This window comes from Oratosquilla oratoria, chromosome 16 (assembly GCF_046742065.1).
Source record: "Oratosquilla oratoria isolate Oo_2021 chromosome 16, ASM4674206v1, whole genome shotgun sequence".
NCBI classification, from domain to species: Eukaryota; Metazoa; Arthropoda; class Malacostraca; order Stomatopoda; family Squillidae; genus Oratosquilla; species Oratosquilla oratoria.
Window position 1 is genome coordinate 14,945,470 of NC_134792.1, and position 19,595 is coordinate 14,965,064.

The following is a 19,595-nucleotide window of genomic DNA, read 5'->3' on the forward strand; positions in this document are numbered from 1 at the left end:
ATGGAAGACATGACCTTACCGGCCGAGGTCGCCTTCTTGGGGGTTGGAGAGTTGTTGTGCTTCCATTGCATTCACTGCTCTTTTGTCTCTGGGTGGAAATGGTGGACCCAAGTCTCGCCTATGGTTATGAATCTTGCCAGAAAACTCTCTGGGTCCTGCTACATCATGGTCAAGTTGTCCCGGGACAAAGTCGCACGAGTCCGCATCTGGTCATGCGTCAGAAGGCGAGGGACTCATCGGGCAGACACCTTCGACATCTCAAGCTCGTTACGGAGAATGTGGTCTGCGCGATCCTGAGATATCCCCGCCAGAGCAGCAATGACCCGCGTTGAGATTCGCCAGTCATCCATGATCATGTCGAGGACCAAGTCAACGTTCTCATCCGTGGCCAAGGTTCGGGGCTTTCCTGACTTCGGCTCGTCTGCGACGGACTTTCGCCCGCGCTTGAATTCCGCCACCCACCGCTTCACCCTGACAGATGAAGGAGCATCTTCACCAAGGGTCGTGACCATGTCCTGGCGAATCTCGGCTGGAGACATGTGCTTCAGGAAGGATCGGCACTCCACCTTCTCCATTTTCACAAAAATCGCTGGTGACCTCAGTTCTCTCGCCTGTAAATCAAAGAGAAGAGAAGTTTAGGGAACGGATCCGGAAAATACGAAAGGAGAATAGTTTCCTCTGTTTGGTGACAAGACATAACCCCTCACCTTATCCTCCCAAGGGGCTGAGGAATATATTTACCCATGACTGGGGTGGGGGGTAGGGGTATTAGAGTGACGCACCACTGGTGTGGCGAGAAAATGAGCTCTGATCTATATCATCCTAACAACCATAAAGATGGCTACCTTTCACAAGGGGGGGGGGAGAAAGTCTGTTGTTGGAAGTGCAGACCTATGCAGTACAGTATGTGTAGACCACACACACACACACACACACGCACACACACACACACACACACACACACACACACACACACACACACACACACACACACACACACACACACACACACACACACACACACACACACACACACACCCGGTGGCGGATTGGTAAGGCACTGGCCTCACAAGCCGGAGAACCGGGGTTCGATTCCCCGGTCGGGCGGAGACAAGTTGGGTTTGTCTCCTTTCACGTGTAGCCCCTGTTCACCTAGCAGCGAGTAGGTACGGGACGTTAGTCAAGGAGTCGTGACCTTGCATTCCCGGTGTGTGGAGTGTGAGTGGTCTCAGACCTACCCAGAGATCTGCTAATAATGAGCTCTGAGCTCACTGCCGTAGGGTGGTGTCTGGCTGTCTCGAAAAGAGACTGCAGCAGATCCGAGGTGAATACACACACACGCACGCACACACACACACACACACACACACACACACACACACACACACACACACACACACACACACACACACACACACTAAAAAAACGAGAAAAGAACGGAGACTGAGAAAACGCAGTTCTATTGGAGAGTATTAGGCATGAGACTGAAAAATGGTATATTCAAGAAAAAACAAAAACAAAAACGAAAGGTTCAGAGAACGAGATGGAATAGAAAATTAAAACTAGCTATACCAATAAAGACGGATTAATCTCAGGATTAAATGTACTAGATGATTACCTGTCAGAAGAGAAAACAGACATAATGGGAGAGAGATTATTCCAAAATGTCAGATGATACGAGACTTTCATTAAACGAGATGCTGAAGGATGGAAGTAACGTGGTACTTATGGGAGATTTTAATTGCAAAGAAATATGTTGTGAAGAGATGGCAGTGAAAAGTGGAGAGGATCAATGGGAAAATATATTACTCGACATGACTATATAACATACAGTGGCACAATGGGTAAAAGAAGACACTATATTTAGAAATAATGAAGAACCGTCGACACTAGATTTATCATTTACGTCAGAACCTGAAGTTGTTGACAAAATTGAATACAAGACAGCAATTGTGAAGAGTGACAACATACTACTTGAGTTAGAATTAAAGGAGGAAATATACATAAAGAAAAATGAGAAACACGGAAAAGGAAGTCTGATGTATAATAAAACGGACTATGAGAAGCATAGAAAATTACTAAAGCGAACTGGGAAAAATTCTACAATGAAGAAACACAAGTGGAAGAAAAATTGATGATTCTGATGAAAATCTATAAAGGAGTGGATAAATATGTCCCAAAACAAAAGCAGGAAAAGGTGTATATTAAATGCCGGTTTAACAGAGGGTGCAGCGAAGCGAAAGATAGAAGAGATAAGGCTTGGGAAAGATGGAGAAAAGACAAAAAACCTAGAAAGTGGCAAATACATATTAATCAAATGAATGAATATGTAAAAATACACACGAAAAATATATAATAGAAGAACGTAAGGATCAGCCAAAACTATTCTATAGATATGTAAATGGTAAATAAAAAAAAAAAAAAAACAGGAAATAATGAAACTACGCCAAGGGAATATAGAATACACAGAAGATACAGAAATGGCTGAAGTCATGAGCAAACACTTCAAGTCGGTTTTGACTAGAGAAAAAGTACAACATCAAGATGAAGGGAGAGAAATGAAATCCCCCCCATGAGGGAAATAATAGTAACGCGGAAATAAATAATGGGCCAAACAATGAACCTTGATGTCAGGAAATCGCGCGGCCCGGATGGAATATCAAACTGGATATTAAAGGAATGAAAAAAAGAACAATCGGACAAAATATATGACATATTAAGTTGCTCACTCAAAGAAGGAAGAATACAAGAAGGTTGGGAAAATGCTGATATCATACAAATTCATAAAGGAGGAAATAAGGAAGACCCAACAAATTACAGACTGGTTTCCCTTACAAGCAAGGTAGCCAAAATTTGCGAACAAGTTATAAAAAGTAGATGGGTAAAGATCTGGAGGAGAACAATATACTAAATCCGAGATAATTCAGATTTAGAGAGGGAAGATCATGTACCACAATTTTAATCTGTTTTTACTCAAGACTACTAGATATAATACAGGAAAGGGACGGATGGGCTGATTGTGCTTTCCTAGATCTACAAAAAGTTTTTGAGAAAGTTACACACAAAAAACTATTAAGAAAACTGAACACCATAGGTGGAATAAAAAGTAAACTACTTAAATGAATGGAGGATTTTCTGCATGGAAGAAAAATGTGGGTAGTACTCAGAGATAAGAGTTCTACTTGGGAAGAGGTAATTAGTGGAGTTCCACAAGGATCTGTATTGGCTCCAATAATGTTTGCTATTCATGTGAATGACATGGACGAGGGTGTGAAATGTTACAGGAGCTTCTATGCAGATAACGCAGAACTGTTAAAGAAATTACTGAAATGAACTGTGATTCACTGCAGAGAGAGAACAGGGTTTGGAAATGGAGTCAGAAGTGGGAAGTAGACTTCAACATTATGTAGCATAATGGAATTTGGAAAAAAAAAAAAAAAAAAATATATATATATATATATATATATATATATATATATATATATATATATATATATATATATATATATATCAGGACACCATAAAATTGGCGAAAAGGAAGTAAAAAAAAAAAAAAAAAAAAAAAAATGGGATCAGAAAAAGACCTGAGAGTAATCATCACAAAGGATATGTTCCCTGACAAGCATGTAAACAAAATTGTCGGTGAAACCTATCAATTGCTAAGATAATAGTGGCTTTTACTTACTTGGATGAAGAAATTGTAAAGAAAATACTAGTCACACTGATAAGGCCAAAATTGGAGTACGCAGCGACACTATGGTCACCCAGTACCAAAAAGAATATAAGGAAAATTGAGAGAATCCAGAGAGCAACTACGAAGATGACCCAAACACTATCTAAACTATCATATGAAGACATATTGTCAAAACTAGAATTGCCGACTCTGGAACAAAGGAAAGAAAGAGGTGACTTGTTAATCATGTACAGAATTATGAGAGGTAAAGAAGTCCTTGATAGAGAAGACTTACTAAATTGGGATAAGAGAAACACAAGACGACATGGAAGGAAGCTCAAAAAGGACAGTTATAGAAGAGACCTGAAAAAGAACAGCTTTCCTCCACAGAGTTGTGAATGTATGGAACATACTAGACGAAACAATAGTGTGTGCAAAAACAATACAATAATCTAAGAGTAAATTAGATATGGCTAGATACAGAGACGGGATACCACGAGCGTAGTTCCTATGGTTACCAACCGTCCTTTATTTCAAAGGACAGTCCTTTATTCAGCTCTGTCCTTGTCTTCCATTGAAATTTGAAATGACACTATTTGTCCTTTATTTTGAATTCGTTTAGACTGGTAGTTCAATTTCCTGTTAATAAGATGTGATGATTGCAGAAGCGTTTACTTCATGTAGGAGTGCAGACTCTGTAAACTGCATTCTGCATAATACCAGACGCACAGAGCGACAGACCGTATACCAGGGTGTAAAATTAGCCTCATTTTATGTATAACTCAATTTTCAATTAAAAAAAGACACTCATTTTGGGAAAACCAGAAAATCGTATGTTACTAAATATGAGAACCACCACAAAAAAAAAAAGAAAAGAAAAAAAGAAAGAAAGAAAGAAAGGAGGTGCCATTGGACGTTTGGATAGGTCTATCAACTGAACTCGCGAAGAACAAAAACAAATATGGCGTATTATACAACAATGTAATGATGAGATCCTTCACTAAATCGAGCCGTAATTTGTTATAAATACCAGAAGAATAGTGAAATCTCTGTGAGAAAACTTGTAATAGTGGTACCTATATTTCATTTTATTAACAGATATTTGGAAAAACAGAATAGATTTCGATGAAATTCAACATTCGGCAAATTATCAAACCTGAGTTTCTCAGGCCATTCATTTTCCAAAGTTTCAGAAATTTATAGTAATAGAACATTTGAAGCTAGAAGGAAAGCTTAAATTAAAGATGAACTTTTTGATGAATTAGTATTAATTCAAAGAAACTTTGACACTATCAAAAGCTCTGAACTCTTCCTAAGCTCAAAAACAACAACCAGAAAGTGGTATTTTATTTTGAAATCTATGGACTTTAGATTTATCTATGTTTTCAAAATAGTTTCTTTTGTACTATCAATTCCTGGAACATCATCTTATTGTGAGAGTTTTTAGTTTAGTGTCATCTAAATGGCGAGATGAAAGGAACTGATGCTCTGTTGAATTAATTAAGAATGAACTTCTCATACATTTTAACATTAAATATAGTTATTTGAAATTCGCTAAAAACAAAAAAGATAATAAAAAATTTCTGAAGGCAGCAAAAAGCCAAGGCAAATATAGTTTTAAAGATTAGAATCCTTTGGTCAAGGTAAAATAAATGTCTTCTCATTCTTGTTTTTATATTTTCATTTAGGTAAGAGAAATGTAATTTTGAACTTCATTTGATATTGGCATCTATTATGATCTATAGCCACTTAAATAAACATCAATCAAGTTTTTATGCCCTTTATTGTAACTTAACAGAGTTGGCAACCCTAGTGGTTCCCCTTCCCGTAATATATGTCTAGGTAAATACAACTAGGTAGGTAAATACACACACACACACTTCAACGAACGGACGGCATAGACGACGTTCTGAAGAAAAAGTGAAAAATAGAGGATTCCAAAGCAAAGGAAGTACCTATTGTATTTGTAGGGTGGGGGGTAATTGCTCGTGGGGTAGTGGAAAAGTAGGGAAAGAGGAGAAGGGGAGGGATTGCTGAGGGAAATGGAAGGAAATGAGGAAGGAGAAGAATTGGCCCAGGCAGACAGACGAAATGTAAACATCAAAAAACGGCCCCCCGACCAACTGAGTGACGACGAAATGTCTAATAAAAATGTAAAGATCAGAAACATAGATAAGAGCAGTACAATGGAAGGTGAGGATGATAATTTCAAAGGATTTAATGAAAGGGCGGCGGATACCAACCTCCCCCGACTGACAAAACTGGAGGAAAAACTTCAACAAATGTCTGACATCTGGGAAGTTAGGTTTGGCAAGATGACAAAAATCGCCGAGAGGTTTGAAAAATTGGAAGAACTAGAGAAGGCGAACAAAAACTTAACTGATGAAATAGAAGACATAAAAAGACAGCTAAGAAAAGTAAAGGTGGAGAATGAGGAATTGAAGAGGAATAGTAAAGAAAACAGAAATGCCATAACTAAAGAAGCTAAGAATTGGAAAGCAACCCAAGAAGACAATAAAGTTTCATTCATTGACATAGTCAAATAGCAATTGAAAGAACATACTGAAGAGACGGTTATTAAAGTGATGAGACAAAAGGAGAATATAGTAAGAGATTTAGCAGACAAGAAGAAATGTATAATTATATTAGGAATGGAAGAAAAACACAACCCAGATAGAACCACAAGAATCAAAGAGGAAAATGAAAAAGTAAGCCAATTACTAGAATCAGTTCAGGAAGATGAACCAGAAATTATGAAGCAAATCGAAGAGAAATTTAGACTCGGAAAGTATAGCACAGATAAGACCAGACCAATTAAGATTAAATTCAGGGCACAAACGACGGCAGAGAATATCTTATCCAAAATAGGGAAACTAGCAACAAGTGAACAATATAAAAAGGTATGGATAAAAAGGGAAATGAATAAAGAGGAAAGAGAGGAAGAAAAACAGAAAAGACTTGAAGCTAAGGAAAAAAACGAGAAAAGAACGGAGTCAGAAAAAGAGAGATTCTATTGGAGAGTAGTGAATATGAAACTAAAGAAAGTCGACATACAAGAGAAAAACAAAAGGGAAACAGAGAACACAATGGAAGTGGCAGAAAACTAAGAGTGTCTTACACAAATATAGATGGATTAATAACAGGATTGAATGAGCTGAATGATTATTTGAAGGAAAAAGAACCAGACATAATGGGAATTGTAGAAACAAAATTAAAAGGTCCACTACCACCCAACAGTGTAGGACATGATGCATATAATTATTGGATTAGAAACAGAGTGAAAAAGGAAGGGGGTGGAGTTATGTTCCTGACTAAGAAGGATATAAACGTGAAGTGTGTCACATATGGAAAGAATACAGTAGAGATGATAATGATGGAAGTAGAAGACAGAGATAAGAAGAGCAGAAAGTTTGTGATAAATTATGTGCCCCCGAAAACAGCCTCATGGGAAGAGAGTGAACATAAAAGTATGTTAGAGGACACAAAGATAACATTAAACAAGATAATGGAAGAGGGAGGAAAAATAGTTATGATGGGCGACTTTAATTGCAAAGAAATCTGCTGGGAAGAAATGACAGTAAAGGGTGGAGACGGCTCATGGGGAAACGCTCTACTTGAGATGGTTACTGACCATACAATGACACAATGGATACAGGAGAACACTAGGTATAGAAATGAAGAAGAGCCATCGAGACTAGACCTAATAATTACATCTGAACCTAGAATAGTGGACAAAATTGAATATAAAACACCAATAAGTAAAAGTGACCACATATTGATTGAACTGGAACTTAATGACAAAAAATATATGAAAAGAAATGAACAATATAGAAAAGGAAGAATGATGTATGAAAAAACAAACTTTGATAAAATAAGAGAATTCTTTCAAAAGGAAAACTGGGAAGAAATATACAAAGAAGAAACAACAGTAGAAGAGAAATGGAATATTTTGACAAAAAATTTACAAAAAAGGAGTGGAAAAGTATGTCCCAAGACAAAAACAAGAAAAAGAATATGCAAAATGCTGGTACAACAAAAGTTGTAGGGAGTTAAAAGACAAAAGAGACAAAGTCTGGACCAGATGGAAAAAAGACAGAAGACCTGAAAAATGGAAAATATATACCTGTTATAGAAATGAATATGTACAAACGTGCAGAGAGGAAAAGAGAAAATATGAAAAAGATGTCATAGAAAAATGTAAAGATCAACCAAAACTATTCTACAGATTTGTAAACAATAAACTGAAAAACAAACAAGACTTGGAGAAATTAAGACAAGAGGGAGTTGAATACACTGAGGAAATGGAAATGGCGGAAATTATGAACAAACATTTTAAATCAGTGTTTACAAGGGAGAACATACAACCTGAAGAGAACGAATGGAAAGAGAAAGTCCCCCCTATGAAAGAAATAGAAGTAACAAAGAATGAAATATTAACACACTTGAGTAATCTTGATGTCAGAAAATCGCATGGACCAGATGAAATAGCAAACTGGATACTGAAAGAATGCAGGAATGAACTGGCAGACAAAAAAAAAAAAAAAAAAAAAAAAATAGCATACTAAACAGTTCCTTGAAAGAAGGAAAAGTTCCAGAAGATTGGAAAAAAGCAAATATAGTACCTATATATAAAGGAGGAAATAAAGAAGAACCTACCAACTATAGACCAGTCTCTCTAACAAGTACAATAGCAAAAATTTGTGAAAGAATTATCAAAAGTAGATGGGTAAAATATTTAGAAATAAACAAAGTGTTAAATCCAAGGCAATTTGGATTCAGACAAGGACGATCATGCGTCACCAATTTAATATGTTTCTATTCAAGACTAATAGATATAATACAAGAAAGAGATGGATGGGCGGACTGTGCATTTCTAGACCTAAAGAAAGCTTTTGACAAAGTACCACATAAGAAGTTGCTTAAGAAATTAGAAACTGAAGGAGGAATACAGGGCAAACTACTAAATTGGATGGAAGACTTTTTGCAAGAAAGAAAAATGAGAGTAGTGATAAGAAACCAGCACTCAAAATGGGATGAAGTAATAAGCGGTGTTCTGCAGGGAACAGTTCTGGCCCCAATAATGTTTGCTATATATATTAATGATATGGATGAAGGAAATGAAAGCTATATGAGCTTCTTTGCAGATGATGCAAAACTACTGAAAAGAGTGAAAACTGAAGAAGATTGTGAATCACTACAGAGAGATCTAAATAAAGTACAGGAATGGAGTAGGAAGTGGGAGATGGAGTTCAATACAAAAAAGTGTAGTATAATGGAATTTGGAAAAAGCAAAAACAGAATAACAGGAGCATATAAATTGGGAGAAGAAGGAATAAAAAAAGTAGAAAATGAGAAGGACCTGGGAGTCATTGTTATGAATAATATGTCACCTGAGAAACATATAAATAAGATTTTTGGAGAAACTTATAATCTAATAAGAACAATCAAAGTTGCATTTACATACCTGGATGAAGAAATGGTGAAGAAAATCCTAATCACCCTGATAAGACCAAGATTGGAATATGCAGCAACGATATGGTCACCAAGTACAAAAAAATGTATAAAAAAACTTGAAAGAATACAAAGAGCAATTAGAAAATTGGCACCAACACTCTCAAAACTATCATATGAAGAGAGACTAGAAAAACTTGAACTACAGACACTAGAGCAAAGAAGAGAGAGAGGAGATTTGATAGCTATTTACAGAATCATGAAAGGCATAGAAATTACTGATAGAGAGAATCTGATAAAATGGGATGAGAGAAATACAAGAGGACATGGAAATAAAATAAAAAAAGACAGCTATAGAAGAGATTTGAAAAAGAACAGCTTTCCTCACAGAGTAATAGACAGTTGGAACAAGTTAGATGAGAAAGTGGTGTGTGCAAAAACAATACATGAATTTAAAAATAGTTTAGATAAAATGAGATATGAAGACGGGATCCCACGAGCATAGCTCCCCTTCCCGTAAAATACAACTAGATAAATACAACTAGGTAAACACACACACACACACACACACACACACACACACACACACACACACACACACACACACACACACACACACACACACACACACACACACACACACACACACACACACACACACACAGCTCGGTGGCGGATTGGTAAAGCACTGGCCTCACAAGCCGGAGAACCGGGGTTCGATTCCCCGGTCGGGCGGAGATAAGTTGGGTTTGTCTCCTTTCACGTGTAGCCCCTGTTCACCTAGCAGCGAGTAGGTACGGGACGTTAGTCAAGGAGTTGTGACCTTGCTGTCCCGGTGTGTGGTGTGTGAGTGGTCTCAGACCTACCCAGAGATCGGCTAATAAGGAGCTCTGAGCTCACTGCCGTAGGGTGGTGTCTGACTGTCTCGACAGAGACTGCAGCAGATCCGAGGTGAATACACACACACACACACACACCCTTTCACCGAATGGACGGCGAGAACTGGTGTTCCAAAGAAAAAGGAAAAACTACGTGGATCTCAACATCCAGAGAAGTGCCTTTTGTATTTATAGGGAAGGGGAGTGCTCGTGGAATAGAGGGGAAGTGATAGGGAAGGAGAAGGGAAGGGATATTGAGGGAAATGGAAGGAAATGAGGAAGGGGAGGACTTGGTCCAAGAGTCAAGGCGGATTGTAAACAAACGCCGAACGGATGACTTGGATCTCGATGATGGGACTAACAAAATTGTAAAGATCAGAAACATAGATAAAAGCAGTTCAATGGAAGGTGAGGATAATAATTTTCAAGGATTTAATGAGGGGGCGGCGGATACCAACCTCCCCCGACTGGCAAAACTGGAGGAATAACTTGAACAAATGACTGAGCATTGGGAGATTAGGTTTGGTAAGATGTCAAAAATTGCCGAGAAGTTTGAACAATTGGAAGAACTAGAGAAGGCGAACAAAAACTTAACTGATGAAATAGAAGACCTAAAAAGACAGTTAAGAGAAGTAAAAGTGGAGAATGAAGAATTAAAAAAGAACAATAGAGACAATAAAGAAACAATAGCAAAAGAGGCAGAGGGGTGGAGGAAGATACAAGAAAATAGTAAAGTTGCATTTTCTGATATAATTAAACAGCAAATGAAAGAACAAACTGAAGACTCAGTTATCAAAGTGATGAGACAGAAGGAGAATATTGTAAGAGACTTAGCAGACAAAAAGAAATGTATAATTATATTAGGAATGGAAGAGAAACATAACCCAGATAGAACCACAAGAATCAAAGAGGAAAATGAAAAAGTAAGAAACTTACTAGAATTAGTTCAGGAAGATGAGCCAGAAATAATGAAACAAATCGAAGAGAAATTCAGGCTCGGGAAATATAGTACAGACAAGACCAGACCAATTAATATTAAATTCAGGTCACAAACGACGGCAGAGAATATCTTGTCCAAAACAGGGAAACTAACAACAAGTGAACAATATAAAAAGGTATGGATAAAAAGGGAAATGAATAAAGAGGAAAGAGAGGAGGAAATAAGGAAAAGACATGAAGCTAAGAAAAAAAACGAGACCAGAACGGAGACAGAAAAACAAGAATTCTACTGGAGAGTAGTGAATATGAAATTGAAGCAATGGAAAATAACAGAGAAACACAAAAGAAACAGAGAATACAATGGAAATAACAGAAAGTTAAAAGTATCCTACACAAATATAGATGGATTAATAACAGGACTGAATGAACTGAACAAATATCTGAAAGAAAAAGATCCGGACATAATGGGAATTGCTGAGACAAAATTAAAAGGTCCACTACCACCCAACAGCATAGGACACAATGCATATAATTATTGGATTAGAAACAGAGAGAAAAAACAAAGGGGTGGAGTTATGTTCCTGACTAAGAAGGATATAAGCGTGAAGAGTGTCACATATGGGAACAATAGAGTAGAGATGATCATGATAGAAGTAGAAGATAGAGATAAGAAGAGCAGAAAGTTTGTAATAAACTACGTGCCCCCAAAAACAGCCTCATGGGAAGAGAATGAACATAAAAGCATGTTAGAAGACACAAGAATAACACTAAACAAGATAATGGAAGATGGAGGAAGAATAGTTATGATGGGCGACTATAATTGCAAAGAAATATGCTGGGAAGAGATGACCGTAAAGGGTGGAGAAGACTCATGGGGAAGTGTTCTACTTGAGATGATTACTGACCACACAATGACACAATGGATCCAAGAGAACACTAGGTATAGAAATGAAGAAGAACCATCGAGACTAGACCTAATAATCACATCAGAACCTGAAATAGTGGAAAAGATAGAATACCAGGCACCAATAAGTAAAAGTGACCACATATTGATAGAACTAGAACTAAATGAGAAAAAATACATGAAAAGAAATTAACAATATAGAAAAGGAAGATTGATGTATGAAAAAGCAAATTTTGATAAAATAAGAGAATTCTTCCAAAATGAAAACTGGGAAAGAATACACAAAGAAGATACAACAGTAGAAGAGAAATGGAACATTTTGACAAAAATCTATAAAAAAGGAGTAGAAAAGTATGTCCCAAGACAAAAAAAAAAGAAAAAGAATATGTAAAGTGCTGGTACAATAAAAGTTGTAGGGAGATAAAAGATAAAAGAGACAAAGCCTGGGCCAAATGGAAGAAAAACAGACGACCAGAAAAATGGAAAATATATACTTGTTATAGAAATGAATATGTACAAGCGTGCAGAGAGGAAAAGAGAAAATATGAAAAAGATGTCATAGAAAAATGTAAAGATCAACCAAAACTATTCTACAGATTTGTAAACAACAAACTGAAAAACAAACAAGATTTGGAGAAATTAAGACAAGGAGGAGTTGAATACACAGAGGAAATTGAAATGGCGGAAATTATGAACAAACATTTTAGATCTGTGTTTACAAGGGAGAACATACAACCTGAAGAGATTGAATGGAAAGAGAAAGTCCCCCCTATGAAAGAAATAGAAGTAACAAAGAATGAAATATTGAACCACTTGAGTAATCTTGATGTCAGAAAATCGCATGGACCAGATGAAATAGCAAACTGGATTCTGAAAGAATGCAGAAATGAACTGGCAGACATAATACATAGCATAATAAACAGTTCCTTGAAAGAAGGAAAAGTTCCAGAAGATTGGAAAAAAGCAAATATAGTACCTATATATAAAGGGGGAAATAAAGAAGACTCTAACAACTATAGGCCAGTCTCTCTAACAAGTACAATAGCAAAAATTTGTGAAAGAATTGTCAAAAATAGATGGGTAAAATATTTAGAAAAAAACAACAACGTGCTAAATCCAAGACAATTTGGATTCAGACAAGGACGATCATGCGTCACCAATTTAATATGTTTCTATTCAAGGCTAATAGATATAATACAAGAAAGAGATGGATGGGCTGATTGTGCATTTCTAGACCTAAAAAAAGCTTTTGACAAAGTACCACATAAGAAGTTGCTTAAGAAATTAGAAACTGAAGGAGGAATACAGGGCAAACTGCTAAATTGGATGGAAGACTTTTTGCAAGAAAGAAAAATGAGAGTAGTGATAAGAGACCAACACTCAAAATGGGATGAAGTAATAAGCAGTGTTCCACAAAGAACAGTTCTGGCCCCAATAATGTTTGCTATATATATTAATGATATGGATGAAGGAATTGAAAGCTATATGAGCTTCTTTGCAGATGATGCAAAACTATCAAAAAAAGTGAACACGGAAGAAGATTGTGAATCACTACAGAGAGATCTAAATAAAGTACAGGAATGGAGTAGGAAGTGGGAGATGGAGTTCAATACAAAAAAGTGTAGTATAATGGAATTTGGAAAAAGCAAAAACAGAATAACAGGAGCATATAAATTGGGAGAAGAAGGAATAAAAAAGTAGAAAATGAAAAAGACCTGGGAGTCATTGTTATGAATAATATGTCACCTGAGAAACATATAAATAAGATTTTTGGAGAAACCTATAATTTAATAAGAACAATCAAAGTTGCATTTACATACCTGGATGAAGAAATGGTGAAGAAAATTCTAATCACCCTGATAAGACCAAGATTGGAATATGCAGCAACGATATGGTCACCAAGTACAAAAAAATGTATAAAAAAAAAACTTGAAAGAATACAAAGAGCAATTACAAAATTGGCACCTACACTCTCAAAACTGTCATATGAAGAGAGACTAGCAAAACTTGAACTACAGACACTAGAGCAAAGAAGAGAGAGAGGAGATTTGATAGCTATTTACAGAATCATGAAAGGCATAGAAATTACTGAAAGAGAGAATCTGATAAAATGGGATGAGAGAAATACAAGAGGACATGGAAAAAAAAAAAAAAGACAGCTATAGAAGAGACCTGAAAAAGAACAGCTTTCCTCACAGAGTAATAGACAGTTGGAACAAGTTAGATGAGAAAGTGGTGTGTGCAAAAACAATACATGAATTTAAAAATAGTTTAGATAAAACGAGATATGAAAACGGGACACTACGAGCATAGCTCCCCTTCCCGTAAAATACAACTAGGTAAATACAACTAGGTAAATACACACACTTGCGTGTAAATGCGCCTGTTTTCTCAACTCCTTGACTACGGAAACGAGGTTTGTGAATTTATTCAACCGAGGTTGGCTCTCCTTGGTTGGAGGGCTCACCTCTTCCGTAGCGGGTGCCACTTTTCCCCTTGAAGTTCTTGCAGGAGGAGCAGGCAGGCGTGGGTGGGGGTGACGAATTTCTTCTCCAACCCCCTGCAGGAAAATAAACCTCGAAACTGCTGCGGAGGTCGCCTCCTACAGGCAAATCATGCAACACCACGCGGGTCTTCCTCGTACAAACACATAGACACACGCCACAGCATAGGCATGATAGTACGTGACCTCACTTGTTTGGTACGTATGCAATTCGTATTCTTATCAGACTTCGTTTGGTCTTTTTATAGACCATTCCAATGGAAGACTTATATAAATTGCAATGATCTTTTGCTGTAATATCGTTCTGGAGGGCGCGGAGGTAGGTTTTAGCCTGCAACCCGTGCGTACCTCCTCTCGATGGGAGAACTCTGCCTACTCCTTCGGGCGGTGACATCATGGTATCACAAACAAAGAAGGACACGTCAGCGAATGAATCTTTTCCTCGTGTTGTTGTGGTGCCAGAACCCTGCCGCACCCCCCCGGAAATGAATGAAATCACCCGGCGACAACCGCTATGATGAAACGGGAGGGGGGGTAACGCTGGGTAAGGAAGGGTGCATTCACGGTGTTATTCCATGCCCTGCATGCAACAATAACAATAGTTGCCTGGAGTTTCTCTAACTGAAAAACCGCAGCCTCACAGCGGCTGGCAACGGTCCTCAGGCCCTCACATTGATTCTTCTGAAAAGAAATGTTAAGCTTTGTCTATAGTTTAATGGTTTGGAATTGTCTTCATTTCATCAACTTTAGTGGTAAGAGCAGGGGAGCAGTCACCGGTTGTCAGCTGTCCTTACATAAAAAGGTGAAGTAAACGCATTCGAGATTGATAGAGCAAAAATCTTGGACCCACTCCAGGGATCGAACTGCAGTCCCTCAGGGTGTCGGGACTTGTGGGTATTCCATGCTCGGTCCAGTTTAGCATTGAGATACATGCGAAATCAGAGAAGCTAATGCAAAAAAACAAATCGCTGTCTCATCTAAAAATGCCGTTAACATCTCGTTCTGGAAGTGATGATAAACTTTTTTCTATTCAAGTAATAAAGAAGAGGTGACGGAGCCTATATTCATTTTCTGCCGATACAAATCCTCAAAATCAATAGAGACTGTATGCCTCTGCAACGGCGACCCCATCATTGACATTGTTCCGACCAGTGCCAGAAATTCTAAGTGCCGCGTCCGCTCAGTTCGTCAGTGTCCGTGAAAAAGATATCGTTACTTTGAATTCGGCTGACGCATTCACACATGTTCGGTTCAGTACCGTGTTTTGTGTTTCAGTGTCAGTTCTGTCTCCGTTTCGCGAATTTACGAGTATATATCGTCGCCACGATATTCTCATAATTTTAACGGACGTCGGACGCGTGTAGAATTGGAAAAATGAATGACGAAGGACTTATTGAATTGATACGAAATTATCCTGTTTTGTATGATTTATCGCAACCAAAATATATGGACAGCAGTTTCAAACAAAAAATTCAGGATGATATAGGAAAATAGATAAAAGTAGATGGTAAATACTTTTTTATTGATGTTACATGACCTATAAATTTAGAGATAGGCCTTTTCCTACTTTCTCTTTGCAATTACTAAGATTGCCATGGTACAGATCCTGCCTCTGAATTGAAGTAATCTATGTACATTTCTCTTACAGTTATGGCATCTCTAGTTGCATTTTCACCCTACATAGGCAGATTTTCAAGTCTAGCATTTGTAGTTTTACTTGCTGCTTTTATTTCATATGGGCTTGAGTCTAGGTCATATTTTTCATGCAATTATGCAGAATACAGAATGTAAGTATTATGTGATCTACATTTTCTGGTTTTGCCTGAATTCTCCTGTTACATATTCTAAAAAATTGAGCTAAAATGTCAAACGTGTTTTCAACAACCCTTCTGGCGCGAGACGGTCGATAATTCACACGCCTGGAAGTATCCAAATCTTGTCCCGGATATGGTGGCACCAAATAAGTTTTAGGGGAAAGGCTTCATCACCCACCATTACATATGGAGCTTCAGTACCTGTACCTGTACCTAGCAATGTAGCATTCCCTGGTACATATATTGTATCTCGCTGAAGTGCTTTACCTAGTCTAGAATTTGCGAAGATTCCGCCATCACTGTTTTTCCCATATTCTCCAAAATCAATAGCAATGAAACTGTAACGCGCATCAACAAGCGCCAAGACAATTCTTATAGTTAAAGTAAAGAGATCCAGTATTTGTGGTAGCCTGAATGGTAAAATATTTGCCGTCCAAAACTTCCAGACAAGATAATTCCAAAGTGTAGAAAAGTAATCAGCAATTGATTTCTACATTTCTGTTGAAGGATTTGGCAGCATTTCACTCATGAGAGATTCTGTTATTATCTTGCAAGTGTCCATGGCAACCTTATACACTGTGCTATGCCCCAAGCGGTAGCTGAATGATATTGTTTGTAGGGAATCCCCCGTACCTAAGTAACTGAAAGGGAATATATATATATATATATATATATATATATATATATATACATATATATATACATACATATATATATATATATATATATATATATATATATGTATATATAAGTTCACTATTAACCCACTATCGGAGAAAAAATGACGGAAGTACAGGGAAGCTGTATATTTCGACTACTATCTGTAGTCTTCTTCAGTCTGCTTAAGAGGACTACATATATTAGTCTAAATATACAGTTACCCTTTACTTCCGTCATTTTTCTCCGATAGTGGGTTTATAGTGAACTTTTACATATGTGCTATAACATACCAATTTCCAATATATATATATATATATATATATATATATATATATATATATATATATATATATATATATATATATATTATATAATGTATTTTCTTTTTCTTTTTCTTTTTCAGGAACATCATGCAAAGACAGATGGAACAACATAAGGAACAATTACAGAAAATATCTGAAAAAGAATTCAGCTAGGAGTGGGCAGGATGCAAAGAAAATAAAACTTTATAATTTTTCAGAACAATTAAGCTTCTTAAAGAAATACATGTACAAGAGTGAAAACAAAGGGAACACTGACAGTCGAAAGAATGATAAAAAAAAAAAAAAAAAATCATGATAATGTTGCACATCAACATGAAGACGAAGAAGAGAACATTGCAGATGATACAGGGGAACCCATATTAGCGGACGTCGGCCTACATGAAGATCTGCAAACACAGCTGTGGTGTACATGTACCCCACAAGCATGCATGCTTGTAGGTGCAAGTTGATGCATGGTAGAGTTGTGTGGTACTTGATTTGACTCAACGCTCGGAGGCTAGGATCGGTCACCCCAATTACGTCGCGTCTGGTCAGGCGTGAGGTAGGTCTCTTGTATGTATACCGTTTGCCCCGAGCGGGCAGGTCAGTCAGATTCGGACAATTCAGTCAGTCAGTCTGACTTCTGTACCGTAGCGCGTCGCTAGGCCTTCGCGGTCGGCCCCCCACATGGGGACCACGCCACGACTGTCCTTAGGCCGACGCACACAGATCTTAACTAGAGTAAAAAGCACAAGCCAAACCGCGCATCATTCTCCCTATGTCGCCATAGCCCAGTGACATACACCCGTATATTACACAGCAATCGCTCTAGGGTGATGAGGTTGGTTACCTCATCTTGATAGATGATGGTAATCGTCACAGTTGTAGGAAGGAGTAACTTAAACTTCGTAGCTGTTTGGGACTGGATTCTGGATTCTGGATTCCAAGGAAAGACCACCTCGCTTGCGCGGGATCGGGTTTTGTGGGAGGGGAAGAATGTCTGTAGGAAAATGAAAAGATAGTAGTGTATAAAAGAGGGCTATTGCCACCGGGCGAATTGCGAGCGATTAGGGGCTTATTTGTTGTCGTGGCTTAGGAGAAATGGACCGGGAGCTTGGAGGGCAGCGCTTGACGCCGGGGTTAGGATTAGGATCACCAACGAAAGTTTAGAAAATGGTAGGAGGCGTAGTAGTAGAGAAAGGTGGAAAAACGGAAAAATCTTTAGTGGGAGGTAAACTGAAATGAGAAGATGTAGTAGAAGAGAAAGTTAGAAAGGAAGCGAATTTTAGTCGAAGAAAAAGTAAGTGTAGATGTTTGTGCGTGTGTTGTGGCTCTGTTCGTGAGAGGTGTATGTGTGTATCTTACGAGAAGTGAGTTGATTTTACTTCCCGCGTGTAGAGGGCGTCCTGATAAGCCACAGGTGGGGCGAGCGTACCCTGATTATTCCCAGGTTTTGGGTTTGAAGTCCTTTAGAGTTGATCCAGTGGCGGTGCGAGGGGGGGCAGACGGGCGGTGTACACCCGCCTGCCGACGTCAACGAAGAGATCCGTAACCAGAACGGCAGCCGCAAGGAGATAACTCCTCGCCGCCACCGCTGGCGAGCGCGTTCCTGATGAGCCACAGGTGGGGCGAGCGTTGCCTGTTTATCCCCAGGCTGGGTTTGGATTTCGGAAGAGTCGATTCAGTGGCGGTGCGTGGGAGGGGCAGACGGGCGGGTGTTGTATGGTCTCTTTCCCTTTAATCACAACTCTGAAAACAGAGAATTACGCGATTGGGAATTGTGTGTAAATGTCAGAAGTGTAAACTCGCTCACCAGCGTCAGCGAGAGGCCAGCGTTAGGTTGTGGGCCGGTTGGACAGAGAGGTGTCCCAAGTCTCTCCGTCAACCAGCCTGCGATCAGATTGAGCGTTCTGAGAGAGACGGTTTGGGCCTCTGCTTTGCCAGCGAGAAAGTGTGCGTGCGCCTCTTTTCTTCCAAGCACTACTCTGAAAACAGAGATTTACGTGACTTGGGAAATGTGTGTGTGTATTTGTCTTGGTGTAAACCCGCCTGCCGACGTCAACGTAGAGGTCGGCCATGCCAGACCGGCAGCAGCTAGGAGATATATCTCCCAGCCACCACCGGCCGGCGAAGATTCTTGGAGATTATTGAGAGAGCTGGTTGAAGAGACGTCCGACCTTTACGAGCGCTGAGTTGATTCTGTTTGGGACTTGTATTAGATTTGGCAGTCCGCCATGACATAAACAATACAGGGTGAAAATGTTAATGTTTTGTACAGAGTATGCAAATTATGGTATATACAAATAGATTCCGCAATATGATGGTAATCCATGGATGTGGTAAATTATTTACAATATAATGTTTTGATTATGATGGATGTGTACAATGATTTGATGAAGATATATAATGTTATGTACACTTGAAACTATGTACAGTTAGGGGACACTGCAGCAGATGTGGCGTGTTGCCAC

General features: G+C 38.4%; 1 protein-coding gene and 1 pseudogene across 1 annotated transcript; one reads left to right on the forward strand and one right to left on the reverse strand.

Annotated features, from left to right (window-relative positions):
- Positions 1–233: 233 nt before the first annotated feature.
- LOC143033845 (protein GVQW3-like) lies at positions 234–19,558 on the reverse strand. The gene is made up of 2 exons (XM_076199397.1): positions 18,560–19,558; positions 234–611 (listed from the first exon to the last, which is right to left on the reverse strand). The coding sequence occupies exon 2, from the start codon at positions 573–575 to the stop codon at positions 234–236; it is 342 nt and encodes a 113-aa protein (XP_076055512.1). The 5' UTR covers positions 576–611; positions 18,560–19,558.
- LOC143033559 (uncharacterized) overlaps positions 15,723–19,595 on the forward strand; it is a 4,456-nt pseudogene continuing 583 nt past the window's right edge.